This window comes from Dryas octopetala, chromosome 1, assembly GCF_963921425.1.
Source record: "Dryas octopetala chromosome 1, drDryOcto1.1, whole genome shotgun sequence".
NCBI lineage: Eukaryota > Viridiplantae > Streptophyta > Magnoliopsida > Rosales > Rosaceae > Dryas > Dryas octopetala.
Genome location: NC_141366.1, coordinates 21,738,017 through 21,765,164, shown reverse-complemented (window position 1 = coordinate 21,765,164; position 27,148 = coordinate 21,738,017). Strand labels below are relative to the sequence as shown.

Below are 27,148 nucleotides of genomic sequence, written 5' to 3'. Positions count from 1 at the left end.
ATCACCGCCGGTGACCAACTTCGGCGACTTTTCCAACAACCACCTTCGGTGCCTTTTCCGGTCACCACCTCCGATGGCGACCATCAACCAAGCTAAACCTATATTTATGTTTGATTGTCTATTTTAAATATTTATCAAATATTGCTATATATATGAAAATTAAAATCATATTTCTTATTTTTATCCTTAATCATATGTTTAAATTCTTAAACTATAATAAAAAATTCTTAAATCGAAATCTTCAACTTTAAATTTTGTATCCAAATAATAAAATTTGAAATCCAAATCCAAATTCAAGAATCTAAACTGCCCTTCCCTATAGTCAAAGTATCAATATAGAGCATGCAATTCACGTACATTAAATTGTAAACAAAGTTCATATATGTCACTTTACCTACATTGAATTAAAATCAAAGTCCATATATATTAATTTTCCTACATTGCCTATACAATGACAAGCAAATGTTTGTACACTAATTAGGCCCCAAATTTACCTATATTTATTTTCACGAGAACTCACAAAACTTACCTTCTATTAATAAAACCCATTGATTCTACCAACTAATGTCAACCCAATTTACCTACAAGGATGATCTCCATAAATAATCCTCAAAATTAATTTGAATTTAGAGAACAATTCACTTTAGAACCATTTGAGTCTTTCATCAAACACTTATTAGCTAGTACTTAGAGTATCCCCAATTTAATTTTGGAGAAAAATGACATAAAACACAGCTCCAACTATTTTCTAAAATCTCCCAAAATTTGAGATTTATCTAAAATTTTTCCCAAATCAAGTTGAATGGATGAGGCTTCTCAAACCTCCAACGGTCAAATTTTAAATGATTGGGGGAAATTTCAACTTTAGCATTACAGAGCCATTCCCCAAACTTATCCTCTTATTTGAAGAAAATATAGGAAAAGGGTTGAAGATGCTCTAGATAAATTAGCTTTCATGCACAAGCACAACTAAGGCCTTCCACATTAGCTAGTGAGTGCCATAGTCATATATATGGGTAAAACAGATGCCACTTTTTAGAGGACTCACTTATTGGATGTCTTTAAGCTTGTCATTTCACATAAAGGTACGTACAGCCAATTCATGTCTTCCTCATTTCACTGATGGTGTTGGGTGGTGGACCTGGTGGTGGAGATGATGGTGTTGGGTGGATGGTGTCGTATGATAGTGATGGTGTGGTTAGGTGTGTTTGTTGGGTATAGACAACCGTATAGTCGTATAGAGAGTAGGAATAGATTGAAAGTAGTGTTGTGTTTTGGTTTTAGTAAGGATCTTTTTGAAAAAGTTGTTAGAGTATAAAAATAAATTTTTATAATTTAAATTTTGTAGTTGGATGTAAAGAATATGATTGGGATAGAAATAAATTAGTTGGGTCTACATAGCAGCACTCTTTCACTTATTGTTGTCCATTATTCTGATCTGTCAATTCACAATAGATACGTACAGCCCAAGCATCTTCGTATCTTATAGAATTATTCAGTACCTCCCAAGTCCTAATCAGTAACACGATAAAATAAAAAGGGACAATTGGCCTTTTTTTTTAATTTTTTGCCCTCTAAATCCGAGTTAAATGTCTGTAAAAGCATATTTGAATTTGATTCAACATAGGAATATAAGAACTGCATTTAGATTGAAAAGAATGTTTCCCATCTAAACGTATTTAAAATACATGGAAACAATTGGCAACTTTCACACTACATACCATGTATAGAGCGAAAGTTTTTCTTTGTAAGTATACAGCATAACCATGAAAAAACTGGTTCTCATTTCATATTTCCTTTGCAAAATCTCTAGCCTGTGATTATAAGATCCTGATGGCTGGTGTGGAGATGCTTCCGGATTGTGATGAAACTTGCAATCTCTGTGATTTCAATATGGTCACCTTTAATGGGGTGAAAGGGCTAATGCATGAGTAAAAAGACTATTCGGATTAGATTTTCTCATGCAAACGATATATCAGAGTAGACTTGGACATCTGAGGCTCCCTTTCCAGGACAGCAATCACATCCCTAACAGATATACTACGAGCTACCCTTCTTTGAGTCATATTAACTTGGTTCCTTCCCAATTTTCTAATAGTCCCTGCTGAAAAAAAATTGAAACAAAGTGCAATTAACAAAGCAATACATAGTAAGGATACACATAGGAGGACTTCTTCGACAAATGCCATACCAAGATAACTACAAAATTTTAAGTCATTATACTTCTCCATCAAAGTTGTTAGATGATATGTTGACGGCCGTCAAGCCAATTTCTAGTTTGCTCCAAGAAATAATATACTGAAGATGAATTCTCAAATATGACAAGTTATAATTATAAGAATGCAAGAACTAGTACACATCATGGACATAGTACTTGATAAGCTTTTGTAATTTGATTATTTCAATATTCAGGGATAACATTTATTGTGTAAAAGGAATATATGGCAGCTCAGCCACTTACATGAAATGAGAAGTTGTATTATGTTAATCATGCAGATCCCAAGGTGTGTGCATTCTTTACTAGCATAAATATCATAGAATAAATCCCCTTTTCTAATACAATTTGTACAATCAGCATTAGCAAGGTACCTACAGTGGCATACTCTTGTACATTTGAATCTTGTTTAGTGTAGCAGTAATGATATCTAACGGTCCAACGGCATGCTTACTTATCTTGAATGGGAATGGAAGGAATGGGAATAATTCTCATTCCTGCTCATTCTCATTCTAATTTCAAACAGTTCATAAATGGGAATGTCTTGTTCCAATTCCAAGTACCTAAAACATTCCATAAAGGTGCTGAGTCAGCAGGTCCAGGTAATACCCGAGACAAAATAAGCGGGAATGGATAAAGGATTTACCAGGTGGGATAGGCCGGTATAGGTATTAAGGGTATGTTTGCCATCCCCAGTGTTGACATATGGCTACTATAAGCTACAAAAGCATAATTTAACAAAGGATCAAGCTTAATGATACTTACCAGCTGCAGCAAGAGGAGCAGCACCGCCCCTTTTCTCTGCTTCTTGATTGTCCCTCATAACTCTTCCAGCTGTTGCTGTAGGCTTTCGGTTTACATCTTTACCTGGCTGGGACCCACATGCAGCATCAATCTCACCTTCACCTTTTTGTCGGGCTTGTGCCATAAGTTGCCATTTCGAGAACATGTCATCTCCCCCAACAGCAGCACGAGCAGCAACATTCGCTGCAGTTGTCCTCATTTTCTCTTCTTCATCTTTGTTTGTCTGCACCAAGCAGAAAGCCACAGACGAATAACTGCTCTGTTCATTTCAGAGGTAACATATAATGTTTACATATAATGCTCAGCTGATTCCTCATACCTTAAATGATTTAGGATGACCTTCATCTTTCTCCTTATCGCCATCGACTCCATTGTTAGCCTCAGGCTGTATGCAGTCATATTAAATAATTGGAACTAATAAATAGCATATACTCGTACAAAATGTTGTGTATGTTTAGCACATTAGTATTTTACCATGTGTGCATTGCACAAATATAATATAGAATGTATAACAGACACTCACTTCATTAAGCTTCCGGAGCTTTTCTGCCTCAGCCTGCTTTTTTTCGCATTCTACCCTAGCTTTCCGATTGAGATCCATAATTTGTTGCCGAACATCACAGGTAGTATTAGTGTGGTGTTTTGGTTTCTCAGCATCAACCCGCTAGCATAAGGAGATTCACTCAAAATCAGGAACTATATAATGCAAGAGAATTCTGTTTTGAAGGAAGAAAATATAATAACAAACCTGTTTTGACAGTCTGACTAAATTATTTATTAGTCCCCTCATTCTTTCCTCCACACACTGAAGATTCAGTTGGCATGGAATTAGATAACATGTAAGTTTATTGCGATAAAAAGGAACATAGTAGCTAGCACCTCACCAGTGACAAGCATCGCTCCACGTCCTTGCTTATAATTTTCAAACCACATTTGGCCACTGCAAAAGGCATATGAATAAAGACCAGATATCAAGCTCTGTTTGATATTGCTTTTCATGACAGGAACAAAGTGTATAAGAAGTTATGAAATTTGGAAGCCTCTGATAAAGAAATAAGTACAGAGTATTAACTGATTTGTGCCAATTTTTTCTGCAAGGGAGTCTTCTGCAAAATCAGCCTTTCCTCTTCTTCTTGCACAACTTTTCGAGATGCTTCTGAAGCTCGACTATCCTCCTTTGGCCCAGAAAATAGCTGCTCTTCCTCTTCCTATTTAAATCAAGAATGCCAAAAGGCTCTTTTAGCACATTTAGTTAAAGAGTGTTCATTCTTCACTTAATTAGCTAACCCTCCATAATAGCCAGAATTGATAATGACAAAATACGGTACCCTAAGATTAACTCCACTGACAGCAGTGACATCATTGAGTTGTTCAATATCCGAAAAGGCCCCAGAAACTTTTTGCTTCTTACTGCAGGTGATCCAGAACATAATTTATAAGGATAAAACAGAAAGTTATATGGAGGAAGCAATTGCAATCAATCACAGGCTGTAATAGAAAAAATAAACTTATTTTACCTTGATGGAGGTGGTGAAGAACCAAGTGCTTCGAGAGGCTTCTTTTGGCCAATAGATGGCTTTTTTGGAGGTGTTCTATTAGTAACCCCAGAGGGAGAGTTTCCAGAGGGTATCTGAGGGCCTAACTGGTAAAAATAAAAAGTAGCATTAGTAATAAATAATGTGAAAAAATAGTTATATACCAGTCGGAAATATGACTTTTGAAACAAATATACTAAAGCATAAGGTAAACTAGCATAAGTTGATCCAACATGAAACTAGCCCATCAATTTTTTAAAGTAACAGTTGAATTCTGGACATCAGAGGCATAACAAAACAATATAATGAGGAAAGAAGGTATATTGTTACTGATTAACAAATAATCTGTGCCCCCAATACCTGTTAGTATGTCATTTCATCTCGCAAGTCATGAGAAAGTGGTTTCATATAGGACACAGATACAAAAATAGATACCTGCTGTTTCATCACCATTGCAAAGGAGCACACTACTACAGAAGTAGCCACATCTCATGTATGTAGTTCTATAATTAGTTCTAAATAGAGTAGGTCTTTTCAGGAAACACTTCAACTAAAATATAGGAAGTCTCCACCATGACCAAACAAATGCATATGAAGCGAAGCATAGATGAGGGAATGGAATTACCAAGACATTAGGATTGGTTTGCATCATTGGAGAAACAGATTTTGGGGGCACTAAACTTGTAGATGGGGAAGGCACCATGCTTACAGATGTTGAAACACCCATTCTAGAAGATCGTATCTCTAAAGACTCATCCATTGAAATTTCAGGTGATGCATTTCCCTGTTCAAGTGGTGCAATAGAAACAGAAGGCAATCTCTGTGAATTAGACAATAGGGGCTTGTGCTGCAGCTCAGCAGTCTGATTAATTGGTTCCTGTTTAACATAAGCCATTGATGACAAAGGACCAGATTTCTGTTCTTTATTTGAGGACTGTCGAGGAATGGGATTCTGTTGTAAAGTCGAATTATTTGTAAAGCATGAAAGAGATTCACGCTGCAGTCTACTAGGGTCATTCATAAAGTTTTGCCTCTCCATTTTGGACACACTCATGATGCTCGCTCCCTCACATGACTGAGCTGAATCCATGCTTTGATGTTGTGGAATTTGCCTCAGTTGTGAATCATGAGGTTGCGGTTTGATAGACAATGTGCAAGTATCGACATTTGTCCCTGAATACGGGTGCAGTTGTTGTTGCTGCTGCTTGCTAAGTACTTGTATAGGAACTGAGGTGTGCTCCCTTATTTGATTAGCTGCTACCACGCTGGATGAAGACATTTGACTTACTTGCATTCCATGAGAAATATCTGACTGTTGTTCTGCCTCCCTCAAATTTTTAGCACTGTTTTCAGTGACTGGATGGCTTGAGTCAGTATGAACTATAACTGTTGAAGAGGGAATGTGCGATAAGTCTGTGGGAGAGTTAGTGCCTCTCTGTTGAAGTGCAAATGAACGAGTATCAGTGAACTGTGTAGAACCTGCACTAATAGATAGCATCCTAGGAGGTTGTTTCTGCACTGAAGCCTGAGGAGGTAACTGGCGTTTAGGTACACGCTGCAAGAGTTTTATATGCTGGCTTTCAACTTAGTTTCGACATCAAAAGGTTATTAATTAGTTAAAATAATATTAAATGCATTCTATACTTACCTGCGATTGCACTTCCAGTACTGCCAATTTGAGCATCTGGTCCCCGACAATACTTTTAAGGTGCCGGACAAAAGCATCTTTGGAGATTTCATTTTTCTATAATAGCAAAAACAGTACAGATATCAGCACACAAACAACCTGGCCAGAAAAAAAAAAAAAAAAAAAAAGACAAAATGCACAACACCTTCATAAAGCATTGTGAGTAGGAGTTGGACCCACCTTGAGTTTCTCAAATAGAGTAGTGAGTTTATTGGACCTGTCGTTATCAAGTTGAGGCACTAAGACAGGTAGCAACTGGGAAAATGATACTTGTTTACTGCGATTGATCGGGTTTCTTGGCTGCGCTGTGATCATTGCCTGTTGACTACTCATCTTCTGAAGCTTTAAGTACTGAGATTCACTTTCTGGATTAGGTGTAATGTCCTCCTGTATAGATCTTGGATTTTTTCCAGAAATCGGCATTCCAGTTGTTTCAGGAATCTGGAGGGGTTTTTGTTCTGCATGCCCTTCTTGGAGGTCACCTTGGGGTTGCTTCTGGGGCAAAGGGAGGTGATTAAGTTCCTGTGAGGCATCATTTTTTTGTTGCATATTCTCATAAACAAACCCTTGTTGCTTTAACTCCATTTCATATGAATGTAGTTCTCGCTGCTGTGCAATTTTTTGGTCTTGCTGAATTTGACAAGCTGCATTTTCATCCTGGCTTGTCGTATGCAACTGAGGTAATGACTGACTAGAAATATTGTTGTTTCCTGGAGGCAAAACTGCTGCATTATTTAGTTGCACACATCATGTATAATCAAGGTGTTCTGGTCACGAACATAAGCAAAAGCCAAAGAAATTTGACTAGAGATGGTGAGCTTAACACCCGAACAAGCTTTTCTAAATTGTTTGGAAGTTGCTTTTTAAGGTTGAAACGAACGACAGATCCTTTCAAAAAAAAAAATTTAAAGATGCATTGATTTCAAATCACTTCTGATAATTTAGAATCAGAAATGCAAAATGAAGGCATAAATGGCAAAAATACATTGATGATGATTGGAATAAAATGGCGAAAATGGAGGCAAAGTAACGGTCAAGGTATATATTGGTGTCAACAGAAATAACAAAGGTTCAGAAACACAAAAATGTTGACAACATACGGTATGGAAAAACAACAAGAGAGAAATGACAGAAATTATGAAAGAATATTGAAATTTTGAATAAAACTTTAGGTTATGTTAATGAACTATCTACTACTTTTATAAGTCCCTTAACGATTAGGACCTGACAACTTTCCAATATTCCCATAACTCCAGCATGTCCATTTTGAAACTTTCAGGACAAAACAGCATCGAGCAACTGCAACTAGTTTCGGTTAAATGCAACTATAGTTTCGGTTAACTGCAACTACAATTTCAGTTAGCTGCAACTACAGTTTCGGTTAACTCACACAACTACAGTTGCAACATTGCAGTTACAAAATATATTCCCACCAAAAACACCCATAAATCCCATAAAGCATACTAAATCATACTTAAACATACACTAAATCATACTTAAGCCCACAAATCCCACTCGTGCTTTCTAAAATTTAAACATACACCAAAGTTAACTATCAAAATTAATTAATTCTAACCAACTATTCACAGAGTAATCTGAAATAGGTCTATGATTACGTCCAGTTAGTTCTTAGAATCAAAAAGAAGGTTAAGAAGGATACCGGAGACTGAATCAGAAGGCTGGGAAGCAGACACATCTCCTTGTATGTCCCTATTCAGGGCAGCCTGGAAGGCCTCCACATCTGCGCCTGAATGCATGGTTTCGTCCTTTGGAAATTATTATTAAAAAACAGTTAGAATTTAATATTCAAAGCTTGAGATATGGCACAGAGAGAGAAAAAGAGAGAGAGAGAGAGAGAGAGAGAGAGAGAGAGCACCTCATCGTCTTCAAGGAGTTTCTTCACAATGGATGGGTCCATGATGAGATATATGTGTCAATGCCTTTGGGGCTTTGAAAGGTTTATTTTCACCAGTGGGTCTCAGGATTTTATCTTTGTGGAAGCAAACGTAAAGGATCAATTAATAATTTGAACTAATAAGCAATAAATTACTAAAATTTAATTCTTCATACCACACAAACTCATACCCAGATGAAATAATTCAATTAGTAGGATTCACGCGCGTGCGCGCTTGCACACACACACACACACACACACATATATAAGCATATAAATCCCATTGAAATAAAAAGAAAAGTATAAATTTATTACATTTTTGAAAAAAAAGGTAAAAATTTAATATACTTATATCCAAATGACATTGAAAAGCTTAAGAAAAAGATTAGAGAGATAGACAGAGAAAAGGGCCCTGGAAAATGCAAAATAATTGGCTCCGTGGGGCATGATTGATTGGCAAGTGGCAACTTATAGCTAGAGCGGACCCTAATTTGAATTCCTTCATTTCTCTACATTTACATTCTTTGTTGAAAAACAGCAGCAAGATCTACTATTGCAGAAGAAAAAATATTATATTCTAAGAGAGCTAGAAAACAGTGAGAGAGTGTGAGGGAGAGAGAAAGAGGCAAAGGCGTGGCAAGTGATAATTACAAAATCCTCAGCTAGGTGAGAGGTTATAATTTTGTGGGGTTCCAACTTCGATAAAATAAAAATAAAAAATGTATGCAATACTTGTGAAAAAAATCAGATGAAAATATTTCAGTGGGGCCACTGCAGCCACTACGCATAAGCTAGGTTTGCCAGACACTGCAGGTGATTGGCACAATTTCTCTTTTATGACGCGATTGATGTCCTTGTGCCGCTAATAAACATATGAGGGGCAACGAATTTGCGGGGGTTGCTCTAGTAAGACACCCAGGACTCTTCTTTCCTCTACAAAGATCAGGCTCGTCAAAGGCCAGTTAACAGCAAGTACTTTATTTTGAAAATCTAAGGTGCCAAGAGTGCCATATCATTTCACTAAACATTAACTATGGGATGATGGCAAGTGGAAAATTTATGGAACTCCAGAATGAGGTGACTACTTTTTTGTTCAGCATCTATACACTTGTTGGCATAATCAGTTTCACAATAGCTTACTTTGGCTTTGGGAAGGGCTGCACATATCCCACTTCATCTTTTTTCCCTTGGTTGTTTACTAGTTATGATTATCCGACAACCAAAAGCCTCCCCAAAAGTGCTAATTCTATTTTATTTTGGTTCTTATGCCGTGCTTATACCTTAGATCTCTCTAGTAAATAACAATCAATGTGATACTCAGCCACTCAGGAGTATCACAAAAAGTTACCGAAATCTATTTTGAAAATTGGGTGAGCACAATCCCAACTTTGAAAATTCACCAAAATTTCATCTTAAATCCATTTCGCATTAAAATTTAGTTTAGAAATGACTCGTATTAAGTCCACTTTGATATGTAAAAAGGCCAATTTCTTAAATCAAGACTCATTCAATGAGCAGCCACGCTGACAATCTCTAAAATTTCCAGATTTTCAAAATAACTAAATTAACATCAAATTTGTTTTTCCTATTCTTAATCCCTAACTCAAATGGAACTCTCACATACACCTAATAGAAAGATTGACTATCAACACACAACCGGCCTCTGCAATCCCAACTACCCAACATAATTTATCTCATGTTCTATAACACAGTCCCAATCAACTTATTTGAAGAACCCAAATAGTGGAAAACAGAATAACAATCACCTAACTAATCATAACCATCAACCAAACACCTTAACCAAAAATATATAGCTTCTGTCTTAGCCCTCATCTAACCCTTTTGAGAGTCAATAAAATTTATCCTTACTAATCCAACGCAGAATCAATTGAAGTTATAAAAACACATAAATTTTCTTAAGATCAAACTGACATTGCATCAAAATCAATACCCACATCTAGTACACCATTATATCAGTTCTAATTTCATCAAAATATTAAAGATAGATCTTTTACCTTGCTGTTTGGTGACCTCATAGGGTGGAACAAATCCTATTAGCTTCTCTTCAAAGAAATGGGATTAACATGCAAACCAAAAATCATAAGATTTAGTGCAAACGTGAACAAACTAAGAATATAAAAACACATATCAGGACGATTGTGTTCTTGTGAAACTAACTCAACAAAGTTTCCTTCTCCAACACGACAAGCTTTTGGGTTATACCGCTGCTGGGTCTGCCTTCACTTCTTGGTTTGCAAAGAAAAATGGGTGTAACTAGAGCCCTCTGGTAAATTTTAGTTTAAAGCTTCTCTCTCTCTCTCTCTCTCTCTCTCTCTCTCTCTCTCAAGGTTTAGAACACAAAAATGGAGATGGGCTGGGAAATAATGGAGAGGTTTTGAAGTTTCAATTTTCTTTTCTTTTTTTTTGGTTAAAATTAAGTTTCGATTTCGGGGTTTTGGTGTTTTGAACTATGAAAGACAGAGCAAGAACAAGAAGCTCAGCGGGGGTTTATGGTGTCTCCCTTCTCGGCGACGAAAGGAAAAAGACGAAGACGAAGACGAAGGTTTTTGATTTTTAGTTTGAAAAAATTACAGTTTAGTCTTCTAACATTTTTTATTTAGAAAAAGACCTTATGATTTTTTTTTTTCTAAATAAAGTCCTTTAATCATTATTTTATCAAAGAAATATGTCATTATTTTTTTTATTTTTTGAGAGTATAAGATACGGGTTAACCTCATATCTTTTTAGGGTATAGAATAATTTGTGGATGCTACATATTAGGTTTTAACTCTGAGTTAAAATCTAATATAAAGCCGACAAATCAGGGCTTGACAAAGAAGTAAAAATGCACTGTCGAACAATTAAAAATGGCCACCGACCACTCGGCGCTTGATATGTGTGAAAAAAATATAAAATAATGAATCAATATTATGTAACATGAAATAATTACAATATTATTGAACTTTAGTTAAAATTTTAAAAGTCATAAAATTTTATTCCGTATATTATAAAACTAAAGAAACTGAAAGTCTCTTTTTGTTTTGAGTTATTTATAGCAGTGCCCGCAAGCTATCACGCATGTCTCACTTTGCTCCTATGTCCCTCGATCTTTATTTTGTCTCACTTAGAGCCCCCCAAACTTTAATTCATGTCTTACTTTGCTCCCAATCCGTCACTACTGTTCATTTTTCCATCTCTCTAATTTTTGGTGGGTATTTTTGTCATCAAAGTTCTAACAACGTATTTTTGAACGGGTTCATTCATGCTCAACAATTTTCTCTTCTTATCCTACATCATTTTTTAAGATAAATGAACAATTATACCCAAATATGGAATGAGTAATTTTATTCATATACCCTTTTAATATTTTTTAAACTATTTTGATTTTCCAGCATAAAAAATAACTTTTATTATTCTTAAACCCAAGTCAAAATTTCATATTTAGAACAACAAACTCGTAACGGAATTTTATGAAACAACAAATTCAGATCAAAGTTTGCTAAAGTAAGATCTAAAAATGAAAAAATTGACAAAAAAAAGTGAGAGAGAGAGAGAGATGGCTGTTGTTGGGTCAGTGACTTTTGTCTATAATTTTATAGTCTGCAACTTTTTCTCTCTTTTCATTTGAGGCCTTGTACATTAAACAAAACAATCTTTCATTTTGATCTCGTGGATTTTCTTTATTTTTTCACAAGATGAAAAATCCCGTAAAAATATCTTCAGCTTGGTTTTGTCAGTTGCCTCATATTTGGACAACTATAGCATGGAGGTGATGCAATAGATCCAATCCAACATATCTGAAATTTCGAATCACTTGCAGATGGGTGGGGGTTGAATGCTCGAGTAACGAAGAGAGAGGAAGGGGAAAGAGCATCAGCGTAGGATCAACCGGGGATGCTGCTGGGCCCGACGGTGGGGGTGGAGGAGAACGACGTGGTGGGCCCGGCGGCTGAGAAATGTTGCTGGTGGCTGAACAGAGAGACTGAGAAAGAGGGGGAGAGAGAGAGAGAGGGGAAGGTAATTTGGTCTCAAAAGTGGCCAAACAGTTATAAAAGATAAAGTTCTGAATTGTGGGTTAAAAAAGATATGGTTGTATTAAAAATAGTTATTTAATGAAATTTCTCCTGTCAATATTGCTCAATTACTTACTTTAATGACTTCTACATCGGAATGTTAACAAAAGAGATTACTTGGCTTTCTTTAATTTATTATACCGAAAGAGAAAGAGAGAGAGAGAGAGGAGGTTGCCGGCCGGTGGTGGGGCCAGTGATGAGGCCAGTGAGGTAGGTCCGTAGGTGGGTGGGGTCGATTTGGTTTTTTATTTTTTTATTTTGGTTTGGTCGATAGTTTTTTTTTTTAGGCTACTATTTGCACACTTTTTTTTTTCTTTTTGCACCATCCTCCTAAACAAAAGAAAAGAAAAAAAAAACAAACAAACACCCAACACACACACCCCATCCCGACCATGCCGAGCAACCCACCACTGTCAAAGCCCACCACTGCCGGCAACCACCCCACCCCCTCTCCGCCCCTCTCTCCTCTCTCCCCTTGTCTCTCTTTCTTTTCTTCCCCTCTGCTCTCTCCCTTTCTTTGTGTACAGCCCCTGCAATTTTTATTTATTTTTTTAAGATTTTGGCTGTCTGCGAGGCGAAAAGAGAGAGGGAAGGAGAAAAAGATGAGGGGCTGGCTCGGGGGGAGGCGGCAGGGACAGAGGAGCTGGAGAGGAGGGGAGGGCTCAGGGGGAGGTGGTTTGTAGGGCTGGGTTCTTTAATCGAATCAACCGAAATACCGACGACTAAACCGCAACTGAATCGATCGATTCGGTGTCTTGGTGTGAAATATCAGTTTCGATTGGGTTATCGAACCGGGCCGACATGATCGGAGGCGGAAGCAGTGTAATACCACCCTTTGTTGAAACACCAAAACGTTTGATACCGCCAATCGATACTGCTGATCAATGCCTACCGAACCCGAAAAGTTGGTAACCGACCCCCATCAATACGGCGGGTCGGCGGCAGTTCCATTTTGCTGTATTCGATCCCCATCGATTCGATAATCGGTTTACCCCTATGGGCCATGTCGGATCGGTTACCGACATCTACCCACCCTTAGTGGTTGGGGTGGGGGGAAGAAGAAGATAAAGGTGCAAGTGGGAGTGGGAGTGGGGGTGGGGGTGGGGGTGGGGGGAAGAAGAAGAGAAATGGTGCAGGGGGGTGGGGAGAAGAAGAAGAATAATAAGAAATGGTGTAGGTGGGGGTGCAGGTGGGGGTGCAGGTGGGGGAAGAAGAAGAAGAAAAAAAAAAAAAATGGGGATGGGGATGGGGTGTGTGTGTGTACGGGGGATGGGGTGTGTGGGTAAGGAAAGGAGAAGGAGAAGAAATTAAAGAGGGGTAAGGTAGTCTTTTCTCTTAGGTTTTTTTTTATTTTTTAAAAGGGTATGCAAAAAAAAAAAAAATGTAAATAGCAGTCCTCTTTTTTTTTTTCTTAACAGTTGAGGGCAAAATTGAAACTTGGAGGGAAAGGTTTTAGGAGGTTAGAAAAGAAAATTGGAGGTACATAAGAAGCGGCCAAAAAGATGCATATATTTGACCGGGCTACTCCATTGGATGGTGAAAGCCCTGTTTAACATGGTTTCACATTTTTTTCTTTTCTTTTTGGCCGTAAACCCTAGTTAACACCTTGGAGTGTCTACCTTCATCCAAAAAACATGTAAAGTGCTTTATTGTCACAGAAAACATCTGGAGTGTTATATTTTCACCAAGAAAAAAGGAAGACCCCCCTCTCCAAAATACTGCCTCCAGAAACCAGTGTCAACATGGGAAAGTGGGAAACTAAATATGGATCTCAAGAATCAAAAGACATGCAGTGTTCTAATTTTAAGGTCCTTAAACTTACTCAAACACTCGAGAAAAATCATGACCAGGCCAAAAAAACAAGTCTTATTATATTAACATTGGGAAATATTTAGGTCTTGAGGTTTTAGGACCACCTAGTACTCAAACACCATGTTTTCTAATTAACCACACATCCAAACAACCACTTTTCCAGTTCACCACCTCCACCACCACTGCCGTTTCCACATGGCCTTCAATCACAGTCGTCCCTGGTGCAGCGACCCACCCAGAGAAACCACTTTTCCAGTTCACCACCTCCACCACCACTGCCGTTTCCACATAGCCTTCAACCACCGTAGTCTCTGCTGCAACAACCCACCCAGAAACACCGCCACCCAGCATCCCAGAGTCTACCATCGTTTTTCCCCTTGTTGCCCATTGGAATTCCAGCCATAGCAGATCTGCCATGGTTCTTTTCTCACACATCCAAGCTGAGGTTACCTATTAGAATTCCTATTAAGAAGCTAATCATACAAGAGCTCCAGAATAAGAAGGGCCTTCACCAAATTGACTTCGACAATGCCAATACCAGCAACTCTGCGAGTGCAACACTGCCGAGATCACCACATGCAAGCCAAACCTCGTGCTAATACAGAGCTTTGAAGCCAACGATCCTAACCAGTGAGCTGTGCCTTCATGCTTGCTGCTTGTACAGATGGTAGGTGCCATGGCTCTGGAACAAGAGAAAAAATGGTGGTGTTTGGTTTATTGGGTTAGAAAGATTAAAAAGTGAGTGTTTGGTTGTTGGGTTAAAAAGATTAAAAAAAGTGTAGATGTAAAAATCCTATTTTGCCACCTAAAACCTCGGGACAGGGTGGTCCTAAAACCTCAGGACCCAAGTATTTTCCATTAACATTTACTTGCAGAAAACTTATACAAAGACTTATATGTGATGCTTTTGACTTGCCAGAAACCTCCCAGCAACAACAGAAACAGAACCAGAAGTACTAAAAAAACAAAAATTACATATAATAACACATGACGATTGTTCATCCTATCTGATAGACCTTTTGGTGACTGCTCTGAGTTAGGGCATTTCATTAATGCTTGTGGCTCACACTTTCCCTTTTCCATTCTGAATCTGATTCTTCGGTGTGCAGTACCTTGAGAAGGAATTGATTGCGACACACTGGCTTCCATAGGCTGTTTAGATTTGTGTTCAGCCTCTGACTTATGGGTAAACACTGGCAGGATGTCAGCAACAGCAGAAACTGAAGATTCATCTAGTTTGATGATATCATCTTTCAGGATCTCTGCATAGAAGTCCTCTTCATAAGAACCCTGCAATTTGCAAATAACATGGATCATAACTCAAGAGTTACACAATCAATGAACTAACATGTAAAAGTTGAGTTTAAAACTGCCATTAATGATGCAAGGTTTCATGGACCTCCATGATTATTTCTTCTTTATCCTTTGTTGAAATATAAAGACATCACAGAGACAAGCAGACTCAGATTTCCTTCTATGATATCAAAATAACGAAATTCATCCACACAAGCACATAATTTAAGGTACAAGAAGAATACCATATAAATTTATTTGCAACTGTAGATAGCCGCCAAATTTAATTGATAAAAATATACATAAGTTCTGAATCATAGAAAATCTCCAAACCAATTTGGGCATCTGAAACAATTAAGCTTGTAGTATTTGTTCACATCTAAAAATGATATATGTTTTGAGAGCTTGTATGAAAATAATTAAAAAAAAAAAAAAAAGAGTGAATAAAAACACATTGTTTGCTTTTTTTAAATAAATTCCATGTCAACATTCCATAACAACTAAAGAATCATTTCTTGTTAGTTTAGGGATTAGAAGAGAGTAATTTAACACTTCTATTTGTGCCTAAATATACGACTACGCTTGGACATATAAATATCAGTTTCTTTTATCTATCTATCCATATTAGATCCTGTAACCAGCGAACACCAAATTTTACACTTTCCAATTTCAATAATATATCCTAGACAATCTAGATTCTACCAATGTTTTAGTGAGGGGTTTTATGTCCAGCAAGGCGAGGCGTAAGCCTTTCGGGACATAAATTATTATAATAAAAAATATATAAAGTTATATAAAATACAGTGCACATCAATAAAGCTAGAAAACAGAGCTGCTAATAAGTTTGGCTAATTGATCAAACAGAGCTGGTGATAAGTTGCTCCATTCTTAAATAAAGATCCTACATTGATAGATAAAATTCCCATAAAACTACTGCTAGATCGAACAACAGTGATTCATATCTGGTAACAAGTTTGGCTAATTGATCAAAGTGGGTAGCTCTAGTAGACCCATTGATCATTGAACAAATAAGGTGGGTAGGTCTAACAGATAAGAAAAAGATAGAGCTAACACATCAATGAAGAAAAAGATGGAAAAGGTAAAGAAAGAAGATAGAAAACAGAGGGGTAGAAAAGGTGTATGTTGGAACGGAGGGGAATAAGGGGCAGCTGGTTGGGTTTGAATGAAAACCTAATTTGGGCTGGCTATCAGGTGGGAGGTGAAGAAGGGGTTGGCTTGGCATGAAACACGAAGTTTCATTTAAACAGAAGAAACACATGAAATGCACAGTATCATTTACAAAGACACACAAAAGAGGCGAACAATGTCCTTTTGTCTGAAAGTTTTCAAAAGACCCAGATTGCGGCGCCTCTGCAACAAATCGTACGCGTCGCACTGCCTTGCACCGGTCATGACGCTACATGAGATTTTTGCGAAGCAAACCAGCCCGCCTCACCACAACACACGGCTGGAGGCTCGACTCAAAAATGTTTTTTTAAACACTGGATTCTACACACTTGCGTATGCTTGTGTGACAAAAAAGTGCATATTTAAAATGTTATTAAATAAAAAAACTTAAAAATAGAAAATGCTTTTGGCTCCTAGTTTGGAGGGAAATTATGAGTTGTCAAAAGAGGGACGGAAGTAAGAAAGTAAAAGGAATAGATTGGGGAATGAGGTACAAATAATATTTTTTGTTTTATTAATTATATTGTTCTTATATAAACCAATAATAATTTTTTTCGCGTGTGAAAGCTTGGTTTTCCTTTTTTTTTCTTTTTTAGAAAAAGGGTGTGACAACCTCACACAAGAACTAGGTGTTTGCTTACTGTATTAGTATAGATAACCTCTGAAAGTTCATAAATGTAATACAGAAGTTGCATCAACCACATTTCTAGAGGAACATGATACTAACTACATGTTAAACATACATTTTACCTGCTATTTACAATCCTCCAGAAGGGGAAAAAAAACTGATATTTAAAACCAGGTGTGTAAATTATAAATTTTCATGCGGGTTGCTGAGCTAATCACAAATAAGACAGCCAGAAAAAGAAGGATATGTTATAGACAAGAAAAAACCTACCTTCTGGTGGCCGGAAGATCTTGTCTGTGTAACCTCTGTTGTCAGTTTTTGATTGGATTCAGACGCAGAATCAATTTGTTCAATAGAATGAGAATCATAACTGCTATTAGACTTCTTCGAATTGCATTCAACTGCCTTATCCCCTTGGTCGTTACCAATTTCAGAGACAGCATTTTCGCTATTCTGCATAGTAGATAAAGGACTTTGACTTGAAGAGCCTCGGTTGGTGCAATTCAAACGGAACTCGCTGTTCTTACGGAGACGGCAAATTACCATAGAATCCTGCAATTACAGGAAGGCAGAATTAGCATAATCAGGAAGTGCTACATCCTGTAACAAACTACTGAATGTGCAGTACAATAAGACTATTTCCAATATAACTCACATACACAGCAAGTAAATAGTCTTGAATGAGTTCAAGATAATCTTGCAAGTCAATCTCTGTGGTTAAACATTTCAATGTCTTCTGACAAACAATATACTTTTAAAATAATTGTTCTTTGTTACAAATTATATGGAATGTGAAGCCTCAAAATGATGACAGACTTGGGTCAGTATCGGCTGATAGAGTGGGGATATGTGGGAGATAATATTGGATTCTCAAGTGCGATTTTTCAAATTAACAGGCAAGGTATTAATATGATATTATTGAATGAATATCTAAAGATATCAAATGAGGACCTTAAGACCAAAAAGTGAGAACATTGATGGAACCAAATCACAATGGCTATCTGTATTTTTCAAAATCACATGAAATGAAGTGCATATTGTTTTATATGAAACATTTCTTTCAAATTTCCCCCATTTTTGCATTGGTCGATCAAATTGCATGACTAATATTATTAAAGTACTACCAGTTGATAGAATAATAATGTGCTTGTAACTTCTTAGTAAAACTGCAGAAAAAATGGTATTAATTTAATCTGCTTCCCCGAGGAATATGTCTGGTGACAGCTCAAACCAAATAACTAATAGAAGAATTGACACTTTTGAACTAATAATAACAAAATTCACCTGGGATTTATCAATCATGCAGTATTCGTGCATAATCCACTCTGTCCTTTCTCCTTTTGGTGCACGACCTATGTGGAACACAAGTGTCCTCTTTGTACCAATAACATTAGAACCTGCCTTTACATTACGTTCTTTTCCTGTGGCTTTCCAATAACCAAATTCAGTTGCCCTCTTGCTTTGTGAGCCATTTGGGTACTTCCTTCCCCGCGGAGAAAAGAAGAACCACTCATTATCCGATTGAATGACAGATTTGGCTAGTTACCAAAACACTAGCACTAATCAGACACCAAACCCAGAAAAAAATTATTTCCAAAGAGACAATAGTTTAGGTTTGTGCATCACCAAACAGAATTAATATATAATAGCACTAATCAGACGCCAAATTCAGCAAACATCATTAACTCCAAGAGAGACTTGCACCAGAATGCATATATCAATATATGTATGTGCACAACCCAAACAGAATCAATATGGCACTCCATAATCATAAACTATGAAGTGCTGTTTTTCTGGATCCTTTTAAAGGAAAAACTCTCTCCCTCTCTCTCTCTCTCTCTCTCTCTCTCTCTCTCTCTCACACATACATTAAGAATTCAAGACAATTGCATAAGCATCCACATTTTTGCATCATTCTGAACTACAATTGTCTTAACATTAACATATCTTCCCAGTTAATCGCAGGTAAATTACTGTAGAATTCTAGCATTTCATTTCATTTCTTGAAATATGGCCATTGCATGTGCATTATTAATTTCTGGCGCTTTGAACTCATGCAGACACCTTATGACTCCAAATAAAAACTCATGATCCAGGAACCCCAGATTATATGACGCAAACTCTGAGGTCTATCAAATTTGCTTTAAATCATGACCCCAAATAGTGATTGTGTAACTTGGTATAAAACTGAAATGACAAGTTATTCCTGGCTGATGAACTTGGATTAAAAAAAAAATTTCAACAATAAAACTATCTAGAACCCTGGAACAGCCTGACCTTAGAGCCAGAAACAATTTAGATAGATTTCATTTCAAGTCATGCACCAGCTTCAAATGGTAGTCCAACTCTGAGGGCACTATGGAGCTCAAAAGGTTAATGTTTACTTTTGAAACTCAACCTCCTTAATCAAGTGGGCAAACAGGTAACTTCCACATGCAAGAATAAGTTTAGCATAAATGTCTCTACACAGATTGGCAAGAAACCATTTATGTACTACCAATAATATCGCAATACAGACTCTCACAAAACAGAGCTCATCAGGTAAACTGTTATAGGCTCGAACCCCCATACATCAAAGTCAAACCATTAAAGTCCTTCAGTCATTTTGATTCATTATAGTTGGGAATTTGTAGACTAGGGTTTAATTCTGTGGTTTATTGAGAGAAAAGGGGTTGGGTTATTCTAACTTTTATTTTCCTTTTCCATGTATTTATTTCGTACTTTTCTAGGTATATGAGTCAAATACATATACGGTACATATAATAGGCAGTTAGGAAAACATAATTGATTCATTCTAAAGCCTTTTATTCTCCTTTTTATATACAGAAGAAAAATGTTATTTCACATTTTATAGATATTAGATTTTATTTTCATATATAATTAACAGTTGATCTTTTATAAAATAGGAAAAAGATAGTCTATATAATTGCATATAATTTTAGTGAAATTATCTTTGGAGCCCTAACCCCCCAAGAAAACTTTATGGCTCCGTCTATGAGCTTAAGCTTTTAAGTAGGATACTTCAATATGGCATCCGAGTCCTGGTTGCCGGAGTTCATGACTTCTAAACCTTCAACCCTCATCCCACATTTATTTGTTAATTTGCATGGTACAAGACGAAGCTATACTTCTATGTTTCTTTATGTATGTATCAGCCTGCCTTTCCACATGCAGGAGGCAGCAAAAAAAAAAAGGTTAAATTCACGAGACTGCAATTGAGAAAGGGTGTTGGCTTAATATACATTGTTGACATATTCCCTAACAACTTAAGCTATTGGGTTGGATGCTTCAATAAATCATTGTAGGCATGTGATTTGTTTTCCATTGAGAAACTATGGCATGCCACCTCCAAAAAAACGGTGCTCGTTTTCATCACATATAAATGAAACCTATGTATAGGACCCACACCAATCACCATTCATATAACAAGGAGTTTGGGAGTATTGAATAATGTCCCTTATCCTCGTTTTTATTTACAATATATTCAATGCTACCACTTTCACATGAATAAAAACCCCTTCACCTAGAAACTCCTCTATATTTGCAGAGGAAATTCAGAAGACTAGTTGTATGATCTACAATGTTCAAAGGTGTGGACCTCCTATACTGGAGTGAGCCCCATGCAAGTTCCAAGGTTTAGCAGTCCAGTTCAAATGAAAAGAAGCCTACGGACCTTGCATTTCGAGTGTCGACAAGGGCGGACCCAGCACAGGGATCCGCTGACATAGCTCACCCCCTGACCCATTTTCCTTAGTTTCATAAACTACACTTTATGATATTTAAAAATTTAAACCCCTCTGTTTCAAACCCTCCTTATCTCAAAACGTCCCAAATAAAAATTAAGGACTTTTAAGTTTTGTCATTCACTCCTTGAAAAACCCTAAACGGCTATGGCAGAAGAACGTCACAAACATCACAATTTAAAAAGTACCTCTTCAAGTTATAGAAAATTTGTGGTCTTTTAGGAAATTATATTGGCTTGAATTTTTTTTTTTTTTTTGGGGCGCGGGGGGATATCGCCATTTGTTGACAAAGTGTTTAAGGTTGAAGATTTTTTGAGCTGAAGGGTTTTGTTGGCATTTGTTGCTGTTACCACTTTTTCTGAAAATTGGTGTTTTGGGGCTGCAGGTTTAGAGCAAAACACTCAGAGTCAATTTAAAAGGCGCTGAAATTTGTATCTCATAGTTATCTAAGGCTGATCCACTCAGTAAAGAAATGAAAAAACTTTCATATTTTCTATAAGAATGTATTCACTCAATTCTACACTGCTGTCAGTGTCGGCCCGCAAATCCCAAATACGTTTTCAGTGTCTCCCTACAACTCTTTCAAACAAACAAAAGAACAGCAACTTCTGCACACAAATTTTCCATCACTGTTTTCACAATACAAGCAAAACTCAATTCCTAAAAAACCCAAAAACTTGAGTAAGAGAGAGAGAGATGAACAAACCTGGCAGGTCCCAGGGCTCGAAATTACAAAAATCAACCTCGTGAATGACCTCCACGCTCTTCTGGGAGCCTTCCAACTTGTTCTTGAGGTAGTAGGAAATCAATTCCTCGTCGGTGGGTGAAAACCTAAACCCTGGAAACATGGTAGAAGCCGTAATCGAGAGCTGGGCTTCCTTGGAAACCTCATCCATCTTCTGTTCTTTGGTCTGATTGGTGCTGAGAGTAGCGAGTGAGTCTGAAAGAGAGGGAAACAGAGGGAAACAGAGAATTGAAAGGGAGGGAATTGGGGTTAAGTGAGGGTTGGACGTTTGGTCAATCTCTTTGTTTTGGTTTGGAAGTTTGTGTTTTGTGCAACTTGTGTTTTGTGCTTTGCTTTGTCTCTGCCTTTTTGTCTTTCTTTTGCGTGTCGACGTCTGTATGCCAGGCAGGACGAGGCTTTAGGCGGAGTGAACGGCACGTTGCCACGTTGGACAGTCGGAAAGGAGCGTGGTCGTCACATGGTGAACCCTACGGGGCTATGTCCCCTATTTGGACTCTTTATCTTTGGCTCTTTGCCCCTGGTCACGTCGAATGGAGATAAACTTACTTATTTCTTGTTGTATACAAGATTGTCTAATAATACCATGCTATTCAAGTAGTCAGACAAAAAAAAATTTGACACGAAGTTAGTAGGCATTTATTGATCATTTCTTGATCTGAATGATGCGCGATACAGTAAATACGAATAATAAATGGGTCTGGATAATAACTAGTATGTGGTCTAATAATATTTTTTTTCCTAATGACAAAAGAGGTCCCAATTCGAATCCCCTCCCCAAAATAAAATATAAAAAAATGGTCAAATTAATATTAAACATATGTAAAAGGATTGTGACATGATAATAAACACGTTTAAATGTATAAAGAGAATGAGTCACTACTTATTATTTTTTAATATATATTTTATAAGTATATGTATGATTGTAGAGTTAATTTTTTTCTTTTTTGCTAGTTTTGTTAGTATCATGATTAATATGATTTATGTGTAAGTAATAGTTTTGGTTTAAAAATAAAGTAAATTTTGATATATGGATCAACCCGAACACACATGACTATAAACGAGTTGAGTTAGGTTTGAGTCATTCGATATAATTAATTAAATTAATTGAGTTAGGATTGACTAGTATTTAACACGAACACAAAATAACATTGTTAGTTTTAGGAATTTATAAATTGGCTTTTTTCCTTGTCAAAACTATTGTAATTATTTTACATTTGCCATATTCAACAAGCTCTATGATAGAATTTACAATTTACTTATTAGAGTTTGTTTTGGGATGAAGAGATCAAGATTGAGAGAATCAAAGCAAGTGGACTAAAGTAAATGCATCTCATACATCATTTTTTTATGTGTAGTGAGTTAGTCTCTTACATGTTTAAAAATGATTTCATTAATAAAAGAAACATGTGTCGTCCACATGAGGTCATTTTCCTCAACTTGTATTTCACACACACACATGTGCACTGTTTATTATCTTCCTCAGCTCACTCACGCACACACCATGTGGATATTCTTTAACTGAAAATATTTTTTTTTTCATCTCTTATCTCAATCTACATCATCATTCTCATCAACAAACCAGCTTTGGATTCTGTTCTTGGCCATTCCTTTTCTTGATGTCATTTGTCCATAGCTCAAACAAGTTAGGATCCTCCAAGTGTCCCGATTAGGTGAGAATGAGTTTTAGACAAAACTGAGGGTGTCGTCCCTCTCTTTTGCAACTCTTTCATTTTGAATTTTTCATGGTTTTGGATTGAGAGAAAGAGTTTAAGTTTTTCCAATGAGAAAAATATTTTTGTAATGAAAAATGATTTTTAAAATATGGCTTTATGTTTTCTAAAATCAAACACTCATATAGATTTTAGAATAGGATTCTCCATCGACTTCTTCAAGTCTTGACAGCTTAAAAGAGCTGATTTTTATAGAATCCACAGTTTCATTTCAATGCTTCTGTTTTTGTTATGCGCCTGTGTTGCTGTTGGTGTCATGCATTGAAGAGCTCAAGGTGTGTGCTACCAATGTCATGATGGACTGATTGCTTGACTCAAGAAGTTTGCACAAAGGTAAGAAGCTGCCACTTAGATTTAGGATTTAAGTGAATGAGCTTGTTTGTGTGATTTTCTTGTATTGAAACTCTTGAATAGTGGATTGTCTGGTCAGCCCAAAAAGACCTCCATTAAATTCGATGTTGCGAGAGAGTTGAAAACCTGATAAGCATCTGTTTGAACTGTGGAATCCCTAAATCAAAACATATTGCCTAGTTATCTGTTGTTGTTCACTTTATTTTTGTTATCCCATTTTAATCACACAAGAGTGGGAAAAACTGATCCGCAAGATTATCAAATAATCCATTGGCCATGTATTATGTGCCAACTTTCCCAACAAGTGATATCAGAGTCTGGTTGATTGTTCGTGGTATCTTGTGTGGATTAAATGGAAAAGTCAGCGTCGTTAGCAACAATGATCAAATTGACTTCATCAAATTATTCCATTTGGAAGTCAAGAATGGAGGACATCTTTTACTGCAAGGATTTGTATGAGCCGCTCCAAAATAGTGGAACGAAGCCAGCAAGCAAGTCAGACACAGATTGAAGCATTCTCAATCAAAAAAGCTGTTGGAGAAATCTGACAATGGGTTGGTCAAAGTGTGTTTCACGTACCATGTGCCATAAGAAACTAATGCCTACTCAATGTGGACAAAGTTGGAGTCCATGTACGAGCGAAAGACGACACAAAACAAAGCTTCGTTGATCCGCCGATTGGTGAATTCGAAGTACAAGGATGGCCGAAGTGTTACCAAACACTTGAGTGACTTTCAAGGCGTGGTGAACCAGTTGACGAACATGAAGTTGGTGCTTAATGATGAGCTCCAAGCACTGTTGCTACTTAGCTTGTTGCCAGATAATTGGGACACGCTGGTGGTGTCCTTGAGCAACTCAGCTCCTCAAGGCGCTCTTACCTTGGACATAGTCAAAGATAGCATGTTCAATGAAGAAGCAAGGAGAAAAAAACAAGGAATATCGACCGAGTCAGAGGCTCTTATCTTCGACAATCGTGGAAGAAGCAGCTTTAGAAAATCCCACAATCGGGGCAAGCCAAGAGATCGGTAAAGGAGTAAATCCAAACCAAAGAAGGATCTAGAATGCTACCATTGTGGCAAACTATGTCATATGAAAAGGGTGTACAGACTGCTTAAGTGAGAGCAAGCAAAAGGAAGCAATGAGAAGGGTAAAGCCAAAGACACTACCACTATAACCTCAAATGAAGATGAGGTAATAATCATTTGCGGAGATGGTTTTGTTAATTTAACATCTCAAGATACATTTTGGATTGTAGATTTCGGTGCATCATTTCATGTAACCTCACGGAGGGACTTCTTTACATCCTACACCAGTGGAGATTTTGGTAATGTTATGATGAGAAATGATAAATTGTCCAAGATCGTGGGAAGAGGAGAAATTTCCCTTGAAACCAACACATGTTGTGACTTGGTTTTCAAGGATGTGAGACATGTTCTAGACATACGTCTCAATCTGATCTCCACCGAAATATTGGACAATGAAGGCTATACAAATGTCTTTAGTGATGTAAAGTGAAAGCTCAACAAAGGCTCCTTAGTGTTATCCCGAGGGAAGAAGGAGAACACTTTCTACATGGCACATGCAAAAGTCTGTAGTGGGTACGTGAATACTCTCGAAGAAGATTCAATAGAGATGTGGCACAGACGGCTTGGTCACATAAGTGAGAAAAGACTTCATATTCTAGCCAAAAAAGAGGTACTAACCGGAGTCAAAGGAAAATGTATGCCTCTAAAATCATGCACGCACTGCTTGGCTGGAAAGCAACACAGAGTTTCGTTTCATCATAACCTGCACTAAGAAAATCCAATTTTGTGGATGTTGTGTACTCTGATGTTTGTAGTCCTATAACTACTAGTACTCATGGTGGTGCAAGATACTTTGTCACCTTCATTGATGATCCCTCCAGGAAGGTTTGGGCTTATGCATGTAAGACAAAAAATCAAGTGCTAGATGTATTTAAGCAATTCCACGTCAGTGTTGAACGAGAGACTGGGAAGATCTTAAAGTGCACCTGCACTGACAACAGAGGAGAATACATGAGAGCATTCAGACATTACTGTAAAAGTAATGGAATAAGGCATAAACGATATATTCTAAAGACTTCTCAACACAGAGAAGTAGCTGAAAGGATGAACATAACTATTATTGAAAGAATCAGAACAAGTTATCTCATGCTAAGCTGCCTAAGAGATTTTAGGGTGAAGCTCTAATGACTGCATTTGATCTAATCAACATTTCTTCCTCGACTCCACTGAACGGTGACGTGCCAAACAAGTTCTGGAATGGAAAAGGCGTCACATACAAACAATTAAAAACATTTGGATGTAAAGCATTTGTTCACATTCCCAAAGATGAAAGGTCTAAGCTCGACACCAAGTCCAAAGAATGCATATTCTTGGGATATGGAAATGAAGAATTTGAGTGCATGCTATGGGATCCTATCATTAAGAAGATTGTCAGAACTCGAGATATTTTCTTCTTTGAAGACTAGAACCTTGAAGATATTCAGAAAACTGAGAAGCCTGATCATCCCAGAAAAGAACTGGCAAATATAGATCAATTAAGTTCCTCCACGCACAGAGCATGATGGAGGGGGAGATGCAATTAAAGATGTGGTGATGCAGTCTATAACCCTATTGCTAATGAACTAATTGATGATACAGCTGATGATGTGCAAGAAGCACAAATTTTCTTACCATCAAATAGTCAATATCTCACAATTTGGTTGCACATGGTCATCATATGCAATTATTATCCATTAATTAATCCAACCTCAAACTGACCTTTAGTTGACTTTTTCACTACAAACTCAAAAATATACTTTATTACGATAAGATCTATCTTTGCAAATCCTTCTTATTTTTAAACAATTGAAGTACTATTATATTTTAATCTACATTTACTGTTACCTCATTATTAAATTTGTGTATGGTTTTATCATTGTTGTGAAGAGAAGACGATAAACATAAGCTATTATTAAAATGCACATCATCAAACTCCATGTTGCCACGAGGCACCTCATTAAATGCACATCAAACTCTAAACCTAAACCATCAGCCTTTAAACATTACAAACCATAATCGATATCTCATTGAATTTTGGGGGCATGAATAACTTATTTAATCCCAAAGTTTAGCACAATAGAGGAATTGAATGAAAATTGGACTATTATCTTTAGGTTCAGTAAGAAAGATTGTTAAGATAATTAATTTAATGGTCATCATAGGTTGGTACGTGGTTTAGGTGTCATAACTTGATTATTTCCATTTGAAGATATTGACAAATTACATTTGAGATCAAGTTATCCTTTGATCATGAAGTAAATTTGAATTCGAATTAATGTGGTTGGAACATATCCAAACTCTTGAATAAATTATAAGCTAATTTTATAAAGGGAAAATTTTTCAGAAAGGACACGTATTTTGGGGTCAATTCTATTTTAGGACACAC

At 36.9% G+C, this 27,148-nt stretch overlaps 2 protein-coding genes across 3 annotated transcripts; both read right to left on the bottom strand.

Annotated features, from left to right (window-relative positions):
- Positions 1 to 1,630: 1,630 nt before the first annotated feature.
- LOC147299128 (transcription initiation factor TFIID subunit 4b-like) lies at positions 1,631 to 10,697 on the bottom strand. Of its 2 annotated transcripts, none has more exons than XM_086229488.1 (15): positions 10,151 to 10,697; positions 8,118 to 8,231; positions 7,902 to 8,007; positions 6,422 to 6,966; positions 6,203 to 6,298; positions 5,180 to 6,127; positions 4,537 to 4,661; positions 4,348 to 4,429; positions 4,092 to 4,227; positions 3,904 to 3,959; positions 3,768 to 3,824; positions 3,543 to 3,683; positions 3,339 to 3,404; positions 2,981 to 3,242; positions 1,631 to 2,104 (listed from the first exon to the last, which is right to left on the bottom strand). In XM_086229488.1, exons 2-15 carry the CDS (start codon positions 8,157 to 8,159, stop codon positions 1,950 to 1,952), a joined length of 2,817 nt encoding a protein of 938 aa, XP_086085614.1. In that variant the 5' UTR covers positions 8,160 to 8,231; positions 10,151 to 10,697; the 3' UTR covers positions 1,631 to 1,949. The 2 variants fall into 2 exon arrangements, with proteins under 2 accessions (XP_086085614.1, XP_086085615.1); XM_086229489.1 differs by having other exon boundaries at positions 1,631 to 2,101; positions 5,180 to 6,109.
- A 4,163-nt stretch (positions 10,698 to 14,860) lies between these two features.
- LOC147299127 (NAC domain-containing protein 60-like) lies at positions 14,861 to 21,919 on the bottom strand. The gene is made up of 4 exons (XM_086229490.1): positions 21,579 to 21,919; positions 18,414 to 18,667; positions 17,400 to 17,681; positions 14,861 to 15,310 (listed from the first exon to the last, which is right to left on the bottom strand). The coding sequence occupies exons 1-4, from the start codon at positions 21,766 to 21,768 to the stop codon at positions 14,879 to 14,881; spliced, it is 1,158 nt and encodes a 385-aa protein (XP_086085616.1). The 5' UTR covers positions 21,769 to 21,919; the 3' UTR covers positions 14,861 to 14,878.
- Positions 21,920 to 27,148: the final 5,229 nt, after the last annotated feature.

Coding starts and splice junctions, on each gene's coding strand:
- LOC147299128 (XM_086229488.1), bottom strand. CDS start 8,159: ATGGACCCATCCATTGTGAAGAAACTCCTTGAAGACGATGAG. Junction 8,008..8,117: donor AACTCCTTGAAGACGATGAG/GTGCTCTCTCTC, acceptor TAATTTCCAAAG/GACGAAACCATGCATTCAGG. Junction 6,299..6,421: donor CTCTATTTGAGAAACTCAAG/GTGGGTCCAACT, acceptor TTGCTATTATAG/AAAAATGAAATCTCCAAAGA.
- LOC147299127 (XM_086229490.1), bottom strand. CDS start 21,768: ATGGATGAGGTTTCCAAGGAAGCCCAGCTCTCGATTACGGCTTCTACC. Junction 18,668..21,578: donor CGAGCCCTGGGACCTGCCAG/GTTTGTTCATCT, acceptor TTTGGTAACTAG/CCAAATCTGTCATTCAATCG. Junction 15,311..17,399: donor GATCTTCCGGCCACCAGAAG/GTAGGTTTTTTC, acceptor TGCAAATTGCAG/GGTTCTTATGAAGAGGACTT.